We start from the raw sequence: 18,601 nt of genomic DNA, 5'->3' as shown, positions 1-18,601 counted from the left end.
AATAAGACCATAAAACTATACATCTCAAGAAGTGAAAAAAAATTGTTCAGAAATACTCTCCAAAGAATTTGTCACACGTACTTGCTGCTATGGTCCGACTTTTTTGACCAATCAAAACGGAGGTGTCCCTTTTGTTCTGATTGGTAAACCAAATGCTGTGAATCATTTCTAAAGAAAGTGCATCTTTAGTTTGAACCACGTGCAACGTCAAACGAAGTGCATGTGATAGATGCAGTGTTACAAGTAGGAGTAAAATTTGTGCGCACACATTCGTGATTAATTATATAAGTATATAAACGAAATTAATAGTGCGAAAATAAATAATATAGGTTGCGAGCTATTTTATAAACCATTGAATTTTTTACGATGACTACAGTAACACATTTGCCAGATGAAATAATTGCTACAATATTGGAATATAAGAACATTAGCGTGGAGGATATTGTGAATCTTAAATCCACGTGTAAGAGATTACAGCATACAACATTTAGCACCAAATTTTGGGAAAAGAAATGTTTTCAGAGGTATGATTTTTAATATTTTTTAATTAAATTTTTTATATTTATTTCATATTTGGTCGATTTTCATCGCTCAACGAACTTTCATGAAAATAATAGTAAAAAAATAAAGTTAAAGTTATTACATTGTTATCTTATTAATTTATATTGCGTTTGTTGCTTCATTGTATATTGAGCTTTTGATATTACAATTTAATAACGATTGTAGTAAAGGATCAAAATTTGGTAAAGCCAAAATTTTAATACGTCTAATGGCTCAACGAATCACAATAAATTTTGTTAATCATTTCCAAGTTGTTCTATTGATAAAGATAGTTTACTATCATTCGAAATATATGACTCATTGTTATCGTAGATTATAATTTCATCCTTTTCTTGCATAGATTTTATTATTAAGTTGTAAACATATTTCCTTTTTTTATTATTGTCTTCAGTTATAGCACGTTAAAAATGTATTTTGACTTGGATTATTTTAAATTATTAAAAATATATGTTTAAAAATATAGTCTATTTATGTGTTTAGTAATTTTTTAAATATTTTAAAATTATCTTATTATGTAATTAAGAAGAACTCTATTTTATAACATAAAACACATATGAAACGAAATTAAATAAAAGTGCTGTCACGATTTTTCATATTTTAATATTAAAATTTGTAATAACGTGATTACTTAATGTTCACCTATATTAATATTCATAAAGATGTTTCTTTTTTACATTCATTTGTTTCAAGCGTTTTTTTTTATATTTTTCAATATTTACTTATATAATATTCTAATTGGAAATCATACATATAGTATAATGGAATATCTGGAACTCATAATATTACAGGTATTTTATTCTTGAAATTTTCTGTTCAAACTTAATGGTATTTACAATGTTATAAGACCTAATCATATGCAATCAAGTTTATCTATTTGTAGATTGTAAAAATTAAATACTATTTTATTCTAAAATATTTTATCAGATTTTATTTTTATTTTTAAGGGCATGCGTAGACCTAAATATCTCTATACAATTATTTTCCACTTGATTTTTCATTCAAACATGATATAAAATTAAATTAAATTAAATTATGCGAGATTTTATTGCAGTAGATGCATTTCGATATTACAATCTGATAATTATGCAGATATAGACAGCCATTTCCGATTTCAGTAATTTTCACATATATTGTCATGGTCAATACTCTGAGTAATTTCATAAAGATTTTTGCCCGCGCTAGTTGTTTATTAAGTTATCATCAAAAAGTGTTTAATGATTAGAACACAATTTTACGTCATACAATGGTTATATAATGTAATTCAAACCGAATTTTAGCTTTAAATCAGAAATAAGTTTGAATTTTATATCTTCCTGAAGTGGAGTTTCACCGTAAAGGAGAGAGAGGGCAGAACCCACTGTATTCACGCATGTACTTTGTAAGGCAAAATAAAATTTACTCTTATTGTTAGCGAGTCAAGGTTAGATGCACAGTGAACTTCACTTCGTCTTGCAAAGTACCTGCGTGGACGCAGTGATTTGCGCTCCCTAATTTTACATACACACACAAACACACACACTCACCCACGCACGCACACATATACTCACAAACACATACAAACATTCATATATATAACATACTCGTACGTGTGTGTGTGTGTGTGTGTGTGTGTGTGTGTGTGTGTGTGTGTGTGTGTGTGTGTGTGTGTGTGTGTACGAGTATATGTTATATACATATATATAGTATTCGAAAATTATTAAATTAAATATTATTAATATTTTAACCAAAAGTGTTGGACAGAAGGGGACATTTGATAGTGACATTGATTTGACCTTGAGTGAACGTGCCAAGATCATATGGAGTTCAATTTTGTCTCTTGAAAATCCTGCGGAGGCCAGAAAACGCTAAATGACCTTGTACTCTCTATTTTTCATTTCATTTTCTTATAGCTCATCTCGAGAACTTTCCAAAATACTATAAAATATTTTTTGTCAAGTACTTTTCGAGTTATGAAGATTGAAATAATTTCTTAATTTTAACCATAAAATATATCTCGTAAAATATTCATTTCTCGATTATTTTATCTCAATACTTTTATGCACAAAATAATGAGAGGAATCAATTAATGCAAAGAAAACATAACTGTTTCAAAAAAGGGTCTGTAATAGTTAATTTCAAATTACATATTTTTTCTTAAAAACAATTATGTTTTTTTTACACCAATTGATTCCTCACATTATTTTGTGTATAAAAGTATTGAAGTGAGATAATCGAAAAATAAATATTTTACGAGATATTTTATAGTTTATATAAAATTAAGAAATTCTTTCAAGCCTCATAAAAGTACTTAACAAAAAATATTTTATTATATTGTTTTAGAAAGAGCGAAATAAGCTGCTCTCGCGAAATAAGCTGCAAGAATATATAATAAAAAATATGGAGTTTCATTTAATAAAACAAAGTTCAATTCTATATGACTTTGTTACGTTCACTCAAGGTCAAACCAATGTCACCATCAGATCTCTCCCTCTCCGAACCCTACAACTTTTGTCTAAAATATTTTTTCATTCGACCACTTTCTGCGATATTAATCGAGATGCACAATTAAAATAAGACACCCTGTATATATATATATATATATATATATATATATATATATATATAATTAAAAAATGTAATGTTTTTATTTTGAAAAATAAATATTGTCTATCATTTATTGCTGATGTTTGTTGTTTAACATATTTTTGAAAAATATTCTTTTCATTTTAGATTTTCCTTGTCGAAAAGAATATATAATAAAAAAAAACGGGAGAAAATTTTTAACCATTTAGAAGCAGGTGTAAAATGTATCGAAAAACTACGGCATTATGTGTCACTAATGTTTTATAATAATTTATCGGATATCAAAGAAATGAAATTGAATAGACTTCTGCGTTCCACAGCTGAACATTCTATAATTTATCGTTTTGTCTTAGATGATATAAATAGAATTATTTCTGCACAATTGTCATGGTAAAATTTAATAAACCAAATTGCCGCTAACATTATAAATTAATGTAAATATTACAATTAATAAGTACAATTAATATGTAAATTTTTTTTCAGGCACGATTCTAATTCGACAGTTAAATACTATTTCGGCCAAATTTATCATTGGTTAAAGCAGTATCGGTTAGTATACTAGCAAACCAAATTTATATACATGCCAAAGGAAAAGCTGCTTTTAGAAAAGCAAATTACTATTATCGCACAATATTTTCAACCAAATATATCTTACTTAATCATTGATACATGGTTAAATGATATTGCGCAAGAAGTATTATTCTACCTTAAATTTCAATATTCTTCATTCAATATTCTTGACATCTTCTGAGCAATTTACTTTATGGACAGATAACAATATCAACGGTAACTTCTGGAATTTCTGGGAATCGATTATACGTGTTCTTAAAGAAATTATATTTTCTGATTAAGTGTATATCAATTATTGGTAACATTAGATGTCGAAGAAAAATTTATAAAATATGTAAGTTATTTTTTATTATATTAAATTATAACTGTTATGTACTGTGCAAACTATGTGTTTTATATCTTATAAATTTTCAATATAATTTTTCTCTAATAAAATTTGATAATATAGATTTTAGTATATTACCAAGGATGTCTATTGTCTCTTATATATCACAGCGTAGCTAGAAGACTTGGTTTATATTGTTGTCTGAGATATAAGTCTAGTTCTGTAATGGCAATCCTATCGGGACCAATATAGTTAGTAACAATTTTAGCTCCAGAACTTTTCAACCTATCTGATGTATATATACATGTACAAATAATTATTTTTTTAATATTTTCAGTTATACAGCAAATGGTCAATCGATAAAATATTTTTATAGAAAATCGGGGCTACCACATCTCTCGAATATCGCCAGAGGGATATGTCGTCTTACGCATCCACTGGATCCATTACATAACATATTGGTAAGCAATTTTTTATGTATAAGTATTTTTATATTAATTTTAGTAGGAAGTAATTAATGAAGATAATAATCAATTATAAATCTTATAAATAATATATTAGTCAATGAATCAATATATTCTATGAGCAATAAATAAAATTTTATTTTCTTTTATTTTCTTTTCTGTAATTGAAATATTGTTTATATATATATATATATATATATATATATATGTATGTATACATATACACATGCAGCATCAATACATACCCATTCCTCGTTGTTTGTTACGGTGCAACTTTTCTTCACTTTTACATATACATATATTACACATTTATTGATACTTTTACATTTATTTATTAATATATTTATTTTATATATATATTTTTTTATTTTATTTTATATATTTTATATACAGGGTGAGCCATTTTAATTAACGTACGCAATTATTTCGGAAACAAAGCATTTTAGAGAAAAATGTTTCAGACAAAAGTTGTTTGGTTTCGAGGGGACCATAAGATGGTATCATTGGTTTGACCTTGAAGAGTTATTTGAAGGTCACATGAAGGTCACCTTCAATTTCTTAAATGGAACCTACTATTTGTCATTGCACATTCTTGTAGCTTATCTCGATAGCTTTCCAAAACACTATAATTAAGTACCTTTTCGTTAAGTACTTTTTGAGTTATGAGGCTTGAAATAATTTCTTAATTTTACATAAACCGTAAAATATCTTGTAAAATATTCATTTTTCGATTATCTTACCTTAATACTTTTACGTACAAAATAATGAGAGGAATCAACTGGTGTAAAAAAAACACATAGTTGTTTTGAAGAAAAAATATGTAATTTGCAATTAACAATTTCATATTTTTTCTTAAAAACAACTATGTGTTTTCTTTACACCAATTGATTCCTCTCATTATTTTCTACATAAAAGTATTAAGGTAAGATAATCGAAAAATAAATATTTTACAAGATATTTTACGGTTTATGTAAAATTAAGAAATTATTTCAAGCCTCATAACTCAAAAAGTACTTAACAAAAAAGTACTTAATTATAGTGTTTTGGAAAGCTCTCGAGATAAGCTACAAGAATATGCAATGACAAATAGTAGGTTCCATTTAAGAAATTGAAGGTGACCTTCATGTGACCTTCAAATAACTCTTCAAGGTCAAACCAATGATACCATCTTATGGCCCCCTCGAAACCAAATAACTTTTGTCTGAAACATTTTTCTCTAAAATGCTTTGTTTCCGAAATAATTGCGTACGTTAATTAAAATGGCTCACCCTGTATATAAAATATATAAAATAAAATTAAAAAAAAAAATATATATATATAATATATAAAAAAAAATATATATATATATATATATATATATAAAATATATATACAGGGTGTTTCATTTTAATCCGACCAGTCGAATATCTCGAAAACCAAGCCTGGGAGAGAAAAATATTTCAGACAAAAGTTGTTTGGTTTCGAGGGGGCCATAAGATGATGACAATGATTTGACCTTGTACAGTCATTTGAAGGTCACATAAAGGTCACCTTAAATTTCTTAAATGGAATACCCTATATATTTTTGCACATTCTTGTAGCTGACATCGAGAGCTTTCCAAAACACTATAATTAAGTACCTTTTCGTTAAGTACTTTTTGAGTTAGGAGGCTTGAAATAATTTCTTAATTCTACATAAACCGTAAAATATCTAGTAAAATATTCATTTTTCGATTATCTTACCTTAATACTTTTACGTACAAAATAATGAGAGGAATCAATTGGTGTAAAGAAAACACATAGTTGTTTTGAAGAAAAAATATGTAATTTGCAATTAACAATTCCATATTTTTTCTTAAAAACAACTATGTGTTTTTTTTACACCAATTGATTCCTCTCATTATTTTGTACATAAAAGTATTAAGGTAAGATAATCGAAAAGTGAATATTTTACAAGATATTTTACGGTTTATGTAAAATTAAGAAATTATTTCAACCCTCATAACTCAAAAAGTACTTAACGAAAAGGTACTTAATGATAGTGTTTTGGAAAGCTCTCGAGATAAGCTACAAGAGTGTGCAAAAATATATAGGGTGTTCCATTTAAAAAAATTGAAGTGACCTTCACGTGACCTTCAAATGACTCTTCAAGGTCAAACCAATGATACCATCTTATGGCCCCCTCGAAACCAAACAACTTTTGTCTGAAATATTTTTCTCTCCCGGGCTTGGTTTTCGAGATATTCGACTGGTCGTATTAAAATGAAACACCCTGTATATATATATATATATTTTATAAAAAATTATCTTTTTTCAAGAACTCTTATAAAGAAAAGGGTCTTGCCTAAGAATATCGTATTATTTGATATAATTATATTTCCTATTCGGCACTAATTTGTGCGTAAATTAATATATTAGTTTCAATGGTTTGTTTGATGCAACTGAAAAGATTTGTGTTCTTTCATATAATTAATTCTAAATTAATTGATCTTAGAGAGATTGAAAGATGTTATTCATCGTCGTGATAATATACAATTGCTAATCGATAGATTTATAAAGTGTTGATTATAAATCGATTATTTATTATAATGTAAAGCAATATGCCATTGAATCAAAATGAATGAAATGTTGATTATTAAGTAAAATACATTCCTCAATTTTAAAGCATTTCTCCTCCCACTTCTACAATTTTCCGTATATAGTTTTTCAAAATAATTCAATTATTTTATGCGGGTTTGGTTTTATTTTATACAACATTTCGATAATCTAATTTTATATTAACTTGATATATAAAAATCTATTTTGATTAAAGACCGCTTTAAACGATTATAATTTGCTGTCCGAAATATAATTATATTTGTAATTTTACATTTATAATTTTTTTTGTCATTTAAAATACAAAGAAGTAAAATATACATATATCCAAATTGTGAATGTATACATATTAGGATATGTCATACAGAAAATTATAAATTATAAATATATATACTGTTTCGAGAACGTTAAATAACGCTCGAAATTTAGAATGCCGGGACACGCGTCGAAAGACACGTCGAAACAAGGGATATACGGAAAGAGGAGCAATGATCAATCAAGGAATAGAAGTCAATGGTCGTAGAATGGTTTGCACACATAAAATTTAATGTTTATTTCACTCAACGAACTGTTGTACACCCGAATTTACTTACATAATTGTTCAGCACAGAGAAACGCGAAGAGAGTTTCTTGGTCCGACGGCTCCGTACGTGAGCACCGGGAGCGAGCGAGAGCGCACTATGGTAGAGAAAGAGCGATAGTCGCACCGAGCCGCTCAGCTGATGCGTGAGAGCGCGAGAGAGAGCTGGTTGCGGAGGGCGAAGCGCCTTGATTTCGCGAGAGGGTCTCGGGCTTTCGCGGATGCACACGAAACTTGCAAGCTGCACGATAAACGAACGAGACTCGCCAATGATAAGACAGAAAATCGCGTTGTGATGCGAAGTATTGAAATGCTCACAGAAATGCTCGCGTATTTTACTGAGTCCGTTTAAAACGAGAACCGAATTGACTAATAACGAATGTCTTACTCGAGTGCGATCTTTCGGTCGTCTGGGTTCACGGGAGAGGCTTTCTTCCCTGTTTTCGCTGTTCTGCGAAAACAGGTGATTTCGGAGAACCAATCCTCTCGCGTTACGTGGAATCGCGTGATTTTATTTTCGAGTGAGAATCCGACTGTTTTTGCTTGTTTTTGGATATCAAACAAAGAATCGGTGGGTACGTAAACGTTGCGAGATTATCGCTCGACATTGGGTGCCAGGTTTTTTCGTTGTTGTTTCGCGACGGGGTCTCGAGATTGCGCGCGCGCGGGGGGTGCAAGAGGGGCCTTTGGCCCCCTTCCCACAACCACCACGCCGGTAGACAAGGGGGACCTTGCTTCATGTGGAAAGTCGCAAACCTATGTGAAATTTTGCAAATATACACCTCGTTTCACATCATTTATATCATTAATTTCATTTGTTAACAACTTTTTAATAAGCAGCGACCTCCAATTATTTTATAAGCAAAAGTTACTTAGAATGATGCCCTTAACAACATATATGAAAATAAAAGTCATCGGGGCAGAGGTTGGAATTGTATAGAATTACCAAGCTTTTTAATAGCCTCATTTTTTGTTAATAACTTTTTTGTCCAAAATCGATATTTTCAAAGATATTCAGCGAAATGGCTGCGTTCAGCAGAAAAAGCTGCTTTGCAACTGTTATAAAATTCGTGAGCCTGATTGATGTATGCTCTTAATTTTGACTGAATCTAAGAGCATACACCAATCAGATTCACGAATTTTACAACAGTTGCAAAGCAGCTTTTCCTGCTGAACGCAGCCAATCTTTTGAAACTTTGAGATGGAGGTAGGGGCTAAACTATTCGAGTCCGCCTATTATATATATACATGAAATTACTCGGGATGTCCTTGACAACATATGTCAAGGTCAAGATCATCGGCGTATAGGCCGCAATTGTCTAGTTTTACCATTTTGTTTATCATCCGCCACCACATATAAAATGTTTAATGAGTGAACTTTCGATTAGCATACAAACAGCGATTGATTGATCTTCCTTTTATTGTCGAGAGGTAAATTATCTACGTTATTATTGTTCAATTTTTTATTTTTAAATTATTTTTTATAGATTTTTGAGTTTTGGGTGTCGCGACAAAATTTGCAAATTGGTAGTTCAGATCACATAGATGAAATTGACGAAGCAAAAATTGGAAAAAAAAAATATCAGAAAGGTCGAGCAGTTACGGGTCAATGGGTGTTCGGTGGCATCGATAAACAAACAAAAGACAAACAAAAGACAAACATAAGACAAACAAAAAGAATATTCATCGAACCGGTTGCAGCAAGAAATTCAAAAACTTTATTGGCAGTCATAAAACGATGAATCGCGTCACATTCCATCATTTATTCTGATGATTGTTGGAAATCTTACAATTGTTTAAGAAAAGCAGGATTTGTTCATTGCACTGTAAACCACAACATGAATTTTGTAGATCCGGAATCAGGTGCTCATACGCAAAATATTGAACACGTATGGCGAGATTTATGTGCTGCAATTCCGAAATATGGAATTAGACAAAAACATTACAGTGCTTACATCGCTGAATTTTTATTTAAACGAGAATATGAATACAGGAATAGAATCGAATCATTTTTTCAACAAACAATAGTAAACAATGTATCCTATAACAGCCACAGATTATTTAAACTTATAATAAATCATATAATTGTAGCTTCTAATTCATTTTTTTCTAAACTTACGAAAGTCGGTGACATATGTTACAAAGTTATGTAGAACCATACAAAACGGTATACATTATATCTGCGACATCGAATGTTACCTAATTTGTAGGTATGTACTGAATACATTGCGCATTTAATGCATGTTTTTACTATGTTTTTACTACAGAATTAAATTGTTAATAACTTCTTAAACAATGATCGCCAACTAAAACTTTTTGGAGGTTACTCAGGATCATGACCTTGACCACATATATCAAGGTCAAAATCATCGGTGAAGTTGCCGTTCTTCTAGATACCATGATAAATTTAATATTTAAATTAAATAATAAATATTAAATTAAATAATTTATTAAATAATTTAAATTAAATAATAATTAATTTAATATTTAAATAATTGCTTTACTATCAATTGTATTTTTATATAATTTATTTTATTTAATTTAATATTTAAATAAGTGCTTTACTATCATTTGTATTTTTATATAATTTATTTTATTTTATTTAATATTTAAATAAGTGCTTTACTATCATTTATATTTTCATATATGGTATGTATACAATAATAGAATTGAGTGAATTATATAACATCTATAAAAATATATGTATATATATATTTTTTTTTATAAAAATACAAATTATAGTAAAGCATGATTGTTTAACTAAAACAATTTATTTAAAATATCTAAAATATTGTAAGAGAAAATTACGTATTTCTAAAATATATTTATACACTTTATATTTTCTATACATTTTTCTGTATATAATTTTTAAAATTTTATATATATATATATATATATATATATATATATATATATATATATGTATATTAGGGTGTCCCTTATTTCTACATGATAAAAAAAAAATTGATTTTTTTCGGTCTCACCCTCTAAAAAGTTTACAATTGGTATAAGAATCACACACAAAAAATTTCAGCCTTCTAGATTAATTACTTCCCGTGCCGACAAAGGCTTTAAGTCTGATAAAAAAGAACGTAATTAAAAAAAACATCAAAATTGAATTTTTTAATTTCTGTAGGCAAATAATGTTTTACAACCCCAAATAATTATTATATAATATATAATATATAATATATATATTTATAATATATAGAATAGATATTTAATAGAATAATAAGGCAAAAGAATTTGAGCTCTATGTTTTAAAAAACATAAATGCCAAAATAGCTAATAAATTTATATAACAGGTAGTAGGGTTATAAATTAATGATAAATAATTATCTAAATAGCAAAAAATATTTTTTAATAAACCAGAAACATAAATATAACTTTTAAAATTAGTAGGGTTCTTTTAAAGTATCCTTGTTACAATTTGGATATAAACGTCTGTGTTCTTGTACACAACGCAGAAGAAATTCCTATTGCTCTGCATTTCTTACAACACGTCCATTATAATCTTAAATTAACTTCACTGCCCTTTCAGCGATATCATTTATTACTTTTAAGGATTTTATAACTTCTTTTCCATTTAGATAACTAACATTTGTGTTCCATGTAATTGGATCTTGGTTCAAAAAATCTGTATTGATTCTGAATCGTGAAAACAATTTTAAACTATTATGTGAAATGAACACATCTATAGTTTTTTCTAAAAGATAAAATAAAATTATTAGCTAAACATAAATTATATTTTAAATAGTTAGATTAGTTAGTTATTGGTGAGAATTCAATGTGACAATAAATTCAAAACCGAGAAACTGAAACATACCTGTAAAATTATGGTCAATATCTTTTGGCAGGATTATGAAACGCTTTGTAGGATTAATAGTGCCTTCATTTTGAAGCGATTTTACCATAAGTTTTTTGGTTTCAATTGATATAGTATCATCAAAAAACGCTAAAGCTGCTGTTTCTTCGGATAAGTACCAAAGGTGACCGCATAATTTTTTTATTGCTGCCTTTGAAGTGTCTGGGTCGATTTTTTCATAGAATTTTAAGTTTTTTATAAAATTTAAATCTTGACATGGAGCTTTGTGTAGTAATAGGCAATGAAACCATGCTTGCACATAAAATCGGATGATGAAAATACAAATGTCACGCAGCGAATTTCTTTCGGCGGAAGAAATCGTATACTCTTTACGAAATAAATAAATTTTTAAACAATAAATGCTCGACTCATCCATCGAGCTTGATGCATTGCACCAGGAGGATGAATTTTTAAATTGCTTTCTGAATCGCCATTAAGAAATATAATTACCAATTCAAGTAATTCATTATAATCATGTCTAAAATGTTTATTTTGCAACTTGCACTGAGTAAAATTGAGAATTTCTTCTTTTACATCTTTCAAAGCAGTATAATACTCACTGTCTTCTATGCCTGACACATAGTTAGTCTTATTAATCTTATTCCAGTTTTTCTGAAATTTCTTGAATAGTGGAATATCAGGGCTTGATGTTACCTGTGGAAGTTTACATTCGAAAACACTTCGGAGAATAAGTTCATAAATATGATGTCGACAAAGTAGATCTTTCTTAAATTTTTGTTCTATCAAAATCATTGCTCCATTTAATCGTCCTGTGTTAGAAGCTGTAGTATCACAACATAAAGCTTCGAGAATGTCTGAAAAGTCCCAATTTTCCAAAACATTACACACGGCCGTTACTATTTCTTCACCTGTGGATCTTTCTAATTTTGGTACACCAAAGAGTTGTTCCATGTTTTGACTACTTACAACTATTGGCATACGTTCAACAGGCGAGTCTCTAACATTTAATGATGATAAAAGCTTTCCATCCCAATGAGCAACAACATAATTAGGTGATATTTCTTGAAATCTAGATTTAATGATTTCAGCACGCTCAGCTCTTAAAATCTGTCGATATCGATGGATTGAAGATCGATTTATTATTAAATCATCTGAATTATGCCCTAAAGCCTCCGCCACTGCATGCAGGACATACACTGAATCTCTCACACTTAATCGACATCTGTCTAAACTTCCAACGAGCGTAATAAAATTGATGCGACCTCTCCTTTTTTTAACTGCAGGTGGTGATAAAGATTCTGACTGTTCTGCATTGTTCAAATCTTGTTCGGAAACATTTGATTCTGATTGCTCTGCATTGTTCGAATGTTGTTCGGAAATATTTGATTCTGTATCAAACTTATCAGATAATGACATTGACGCTGTTGTTGACTGAAGTGCTATTTCTCTCTTTTTCATACTGAATTTTTCTTTCTATTTCCTTGTTCTTACGTTCTTGTGATCTTTCTTCTATCATTGTTACTTTTTTATCAATCGATCCAAGACAGCCTATCCTTTCTCGCTGTCTTTGATTTATTAAAAATTGTTTATCTTCTTCAATTTTAATAATATTTAAAGCATCTAAATGTGCAATGTCAAATAAGTTATCCAAATTTTCCGTAAATTCTATTTCCTTTTGCCTATAAATTTCTCCATTTCTTTTGAATTTTTTTGTAAAGAACGCCATTTTTCATACAAGTTCATTAATTTAGACACGCAGTGTTGAAGAGTCCTGATAGGAATTCTTGCTTTTTCCCAAAAAATGACACATTCACGAACAGCTAAGTTTGCACTTTCACGTACATTTTATTTTACGCATCTTATATTATAAAATAATACTGAAAGCACTTGTCTATTTGATGGTAGTATTGAACCAAGAATTTGAGTATTTATACTACCAACTAAAAATATGTTAGTATCACGTCGAAGTACTACAGCCATATTAATAAATTTAGTAAAATATTTAACTTCGTTTATATGCACAACATCCGTCAAGGAGCTAAACTTGTGCTTGACTGATTTAACACAAGTTTCAACATGTCAGCGCACGATCAACAAAAACACATCAAAAACTTGCGAAACAGTGCCTTCATCCAAATAAATTTTTATAACTATCACGACGTCAGAGACAAATTAATCATGAAAACTTTACAATTCTTTTTGTTACATTTATGAAGTAAATACACTAATGTGGTGTGTTTATTATGTATTGAATTAATTATTAAATTTACATCATACAACAATATAGAACGTCATACAATAATGTTGTTGTATTGATGCAGCAACAAATTTACTAAAAGTTACATTTCGATTTTCATATTATACGTGCCATTTGACATATTGTTTGGCGTAAATTGTGATTATTTTTTTTCACATTTTTTGTCATTCTAAATATGAGAAATATAAATTAAGTCTGATCAGTCATTAGAAATTCAACATTGATAAATTTCGTGAATTAATAATGTTTACGTACCTATCAAGTTTACGTACATCGGTCTATTTGGATTCTTAAAAAAAATTTAAGTTTTTACAAATAACTTTAATTAATATTTTTTATTTTTACATTTAATTGATGTTATAATTATAAGAAATTATAAGAATATAATATTAAATTATAAGAATACATTTAATAAGAACATCTTTACTTAAACAGTCTATTCTAAAAACATCAATGGCTTGTCGGCACGGGTTAACAATGATAAAAAAAATTTTAAAAAATTAGAGCTTATTTTTATCCACATTGAAAAGATTTTATGGGGTGAGAGCAAAAAAATTCCGAGATCGAAAAATAAGAGACACTCTAATGTATATGCATAAAATATAAAATTTTAGAAATGAAATATATTTTTAGTATTAGTCATAAAAATTTCTTGATCGTAAGATTTAAACAGTGCAACGAAATTGACGACAGAGATACGCTTCTCTTGTGCATTAAATTTACCGGTTCTGAGAGCCGAGGCAAAATGTAAGTTGCAAAGTAACTAACGCACAAGTGCCCCGCAAATGGACGCAAATAAATGCGACGTCTCCCTTTCGCCCCTCGGCGAGCGCGAAGGGCACATCAGAAGCAACACGACGACAGAACGATGGGTCCGTCGACGGATAATATAATCCGTCGAATATACTTTGTCCGGAATTATCAGCAGATTGACCGGCAGTTCTCCCCTTCCCTCTCTGTCCTTCTCTCTCTCTCGCAGAGAGATACCCCTTAACGAAATGTCTTTCTCTCTCTTCCCTACCTCCTCGTCCTTCGGATTCACGGATGTCGTTATAAAAGCCGGCGCGCTTTCTTCAACGGCTTATTCTAGTTCTGATCTCCTGACTTGTGTGCGCGATCAATCCTCACTTTATATCGATCATGGAGCATGTCGTCGGCAAATACCAGTACATAACGTGCGAGAACATAAACGAGTTTCTCAAGGACATCGACAAGTCCGAGTTCTCGGGCATTTTGAAGTCTACACTGACCGTGGAAATCCAGATGAACGACGATCAGTTTACGGTCACCATCATCAATCCGGAAAGGAGTGTCACCAGCACCTTTAAGCTCGGCGAGGTCTATGACGAGTGGTTTCCGTCCCAAAAAGTCCCTTTCAAGGTGATGTGAGCACAGAGTGTCAAAAGAATGAGCGAAATAATCAGAGAAATAAAGCTTCTAAGAAGATTCTGAAGGCGCTCAGCTAGATCATTTATTTATTAGTATGAACTAAGTTTCTTCTGCGATAGCTCTGAGGACTAGATGGTTTGATGATAAACATAAATCTATCTTATCCAAATATGTAATTCGTAAATTAATAGGTAATTGATATCTTTAATTTTATCCTTGAAGAGGTATGTGTATCCCCAGGACGTAAATGATAGATTTATTTATTTAAAAAATTAAAAAAGAAAATAAGAATCAACGCGCGGCAGTTGGAGCTCAGAGAAGCAACAACACTTCTTTCTTTTTTCAATATTAGTTTATTAAAAAACTCATATTACAACAACAAAAAACGTTTTTTAATAAATTAATATTGAGAAAAGAAAGAAGTGTTGTTGCTTCTCTGCGCTCCAACCGCGCGTTGGTTTTTATGCCATTTTTTTTTTAATTTTTTGATTATTTGAGCCAAATCTCTAATTATTAAATTTATCTATTTAAAATTTATTTTTAAATTGATATTAAAATTTACTTAATATTTATCCTTTCAAAAAATTATATCTGAATGATATTATAATTGAATAAAATAATTATTGTGTTTATATAATATTAATTATTATATAACATTAATTTGACTTGTGGAGGCGATTTTTCAATCTTTTAGAGAGATCTTAAAGAGGGAACAAGTTCGTGTTTAATGTACGTACTGTTAATGAGTATTTTGAAATATGCTAACAAACAAAAGAAAAAAAGGAATTTTTTTTCTTCCTTTTTGCGTTTCAATTAATTATTCAATACCTTTGCTCTCACTTACTAATTTTATCATTTAATTATTGTTATTATTTGAGCTAATTTTTATTTTTATTTTAATGGAGAAACGAGTCTTTTCTTTCTTTTACAAAAAAAGAGTCACTTTCAACAAGCTCTAACTGACAATACAAATAATTACCTCCTTCGTTTCATCACTTTTATAAAAAACAGATATATAATTGTTATGTTTCTCTCGATTTTGCTGCAGAGCGTGACCACGAAACACGACTTAGGCTTCCAATCCGAGACTTCCTTATCTGCGGATCTCAAACTGACCAGAATCTACGAATTCACCGGCACCCAATTGATCGCAGTAAGTGCAGTTTTCAACACAGAAGAATGCAATAACAGTTATTTAATTTAAGATTAAAGATTCTTACGTTAATTAAAGACTCTCTTATATACATTTCCTTCCTTCCTTTCGTTTCAGCATATATCCACCAATAAGAGCGACATTACATAAAGACATGATAACTAAGCTTTGTTGTGTAGAGACAGTGCCGCTGTTTATTGCGTACTTCACGCGGCGTAATACAATTCTCAATAAAAAAAAACAAAAATAGAAATAGAAGTTTATATATTTGCTGCGTAGCCAAGAATGATTGTAGAAATATCATATAATCATAATTATATGGCTATGCAGAAGATTATTTTCTCTGATTATGTTATATTATATTATTATTATGACTTTGTGTTATATTATATTATTATTATGATTTTGCTGTAAATATAATTATTATTAATAATAGAAAGAGAGAAAAGCTTACCTGTTTAGGAACACTTGCTTCAAATATATCCATGCTGATTTTTTAATAACTTTACAATTTTTCACAATTTATTATCATTAATCAACAATAATAATTTGACATGTAGGGTTATGTCAATTATTATTGCCGCCACTACTTCGAGATGTCTCCAACTATATTTTTCCCTATACGGATGCTTAGAACGAATCTTATTGGTGAATCATTTTTGCTTCTTAGTTTCGCTCGCAGCCAATGAGAGAACGTATCGGCGAAATAATATTGTTTTTCCGCTTTTTATTAATAGAATAAAGAATAATAATTATATGTTTTAAACCTTGGTTAATAAAAAACTGATGTGCAACAGATGATACCGAACTATGTTATTGTTATCGAGAAAAGCTGTGAGTACCGATCCGAGCTCGGTGAAACGCATACTCCCTCCGTCTTTTGCCAACCGTAGGTTGGCAGCAGTCGGGAGTAAAAACGACGCTATTAAAAGTGCCGCGATCTCAGAAGTATAGTGTTACGGCAGCTCGATGCGATAAGAGAAAGAGGGAGACAATAGATTTTCAACTGTTTTTATATTCGAGACAGTCGGTACTCGGCAATCAGTAGTAGCAATTCATGTAGTTTCGGTGATTTCGATCGAGTGTTCAGTAAAAATATAAAGTGATTTTATAAGTGAGATTAAGTGTTCATTCTATTTAAACTGGTTAAAATGATCAGGAAAAGGGGAAGGCCTCAAAAAGTTAATGTGAAACTATTAATAAATTGTTTCCAAAAATGTAAAAATGATATTGTGAACAATAATCAAATCTGCTCAAAAGATAGCAAAATTTGGCTTGAAATGTCAGAACAAATGAATGAAACAATTACCCCATTTTCCTTATATACATATGCTTGTAATAATATTTATAATATTGAGAATATTTTATTTAACCGAGAAAATTTAAACAAAGAAATAAACTCGACATTAGAGTCATCAGCTAATTTAGAGTCATCAGCTAGTTTAGAGTCATCGAAGGATATATCAGAAAGTTTAATAACGGACGACGAAACTGATACTTTCGAGATTTCTGTTTCGAAACAAGAATTTGATACAATAATCGAAAACCGTTTACACAAGAGAATCGGCCGTAATTTAAATAAAAAAGTAAGTTACAAAAAGAATTTAAGATTTAGATCAGGTTTTTACCAAGAATTTTTTGCAATGTTATTTTGGATAACAAGACGGTTGCAATCCTGTGCAATAAATTATATTAATTATTACATACCGCAAAACATAGATGGAGGATACCTTAATGGTAAATATATTTGGAAATACTTCTATATTCTTCTTAATGATGAATCTTAATAATTATTACTTTTATTATAAATATCTTGAGTCCTTTATTTCTTTTTATTCCCAAATCCATTTCAATTTTTTTTGATATATATATATATATATATATATGATACGGGCGAAGTCCGCAAGGTGTGCAGAGCCGACATTGCCCGAGCGATGTCAGTATTGCATAACGTTTTTGCATAAAATTAAAGAATCTATCAAAAAAAAGCGTCGCTCTGCACCGCGAACCGAAATATTCACGATTAAAGTTCACTACTATTTAAGTTAGGATATCTGTCATACCGATGGCACACACACATACACGCGCGCGCGCGGGAGGGGTGCAAGGGGGGCCTTCGGCCCCCCTTCCCACACCCACCCCGTTCCCCTCGCTTCGCGTGGAAAGTTGCACCCTCCTGCACCCACCCCCCCGGTAGGAGTGCCTACGGTAGGGTGCAACTTTATATATATTATATATTATTTGTTATTATATATTATATATTATTTGTTTTTAAATTAGGATACTGTCGGTGTGGTAGCACCATTAATGTAAAATTTGAATTAAGAGACTGTAACACAA

The 18,601-nt window shown here is 29.9% G+C and overlaps 1 protein-coding gene across 2 annotated transcripts; it reads left to right on the top strand.

The window, feature by feature from the left end:
* The first annotated feature begins 216 nt into the window (after positions 1–216).
* LOC145959868 (uncharacterized) lies at positions 217–17,043 on the top strand. Of its 2 annotated transcripts, none has more exons than XM_083079072.1 (6): positions 217–524; positions 3,271–3,513; positions 3,607–3,672; positions 4,395–4,479; positions 16,157–16,261; positions 16,379–17,043. In XM_083079072.1, exons 1-6 carry the CDS (start codon positions 367–369, stop codon positions 16,409–16,411), a joined length of 690 nt encoding a protein of 229 aa, XP_082935198.1. In that variant the 5' UTR covers positions 217–366; the 3' UTR covers positions 16,412–17,043. The 2 variants fall into 2 exon arrangements, with proteins under 2 accessions (XP_082935198.1, XP_082935197.1); XM_083079071.1 differs by having other exon boundaries at positions 4,356–4,479.
* The last annotated feature ends 1,558 nt before the right edge of the window (positions 17,044–18,601 follow it).

The sequence above is a fragment of the Camponotus vicinus genome, unplaced genomic scaffold (assembly GCF_025532165.1).
Source record: "Camponotus vicinus isolate PSW18456_S1 unplaced genomic scaffold, iyCamVici1.0 SCAF_1, whole genome shotgun sequence".
Taxonomy (NCBI): domain Eukaryota; kingdom Metazoa; phylum Arthropoda; class Insecta; order Hymenoptera; family Formicidae; genus Camponotus; species Camponotus vicinus.
The sequence above is the reverse complement of the archived record's forward strand: the minus strand, read 5'-3'. Positions and strand labels throughout refer to the sequence as shown.

Bases quoted from the DNA above. Each gene is read 5' to 3' on its own strand.
- LOC145959868 (XM_083079071.1), top strand. From the start codon at position 367: ATGACTACAGTAACACATTTGCCAGATGAAATAATTGCTACAATATTG. The intron at 3,673-4,355 runs GTTAGTATACTA...TAATATTTTCAG, and splicing joins CATTGGTTAAAGCAGTATCG to TTATACAGCAAATGGTCAAT. The intron at 4,480-16,156 runs GTAAGCAATTTT...ATTTTGCTGCAG, and splicing joins ATCCATTACATAACATATTG to AGCGTGACCACGAAACACGA.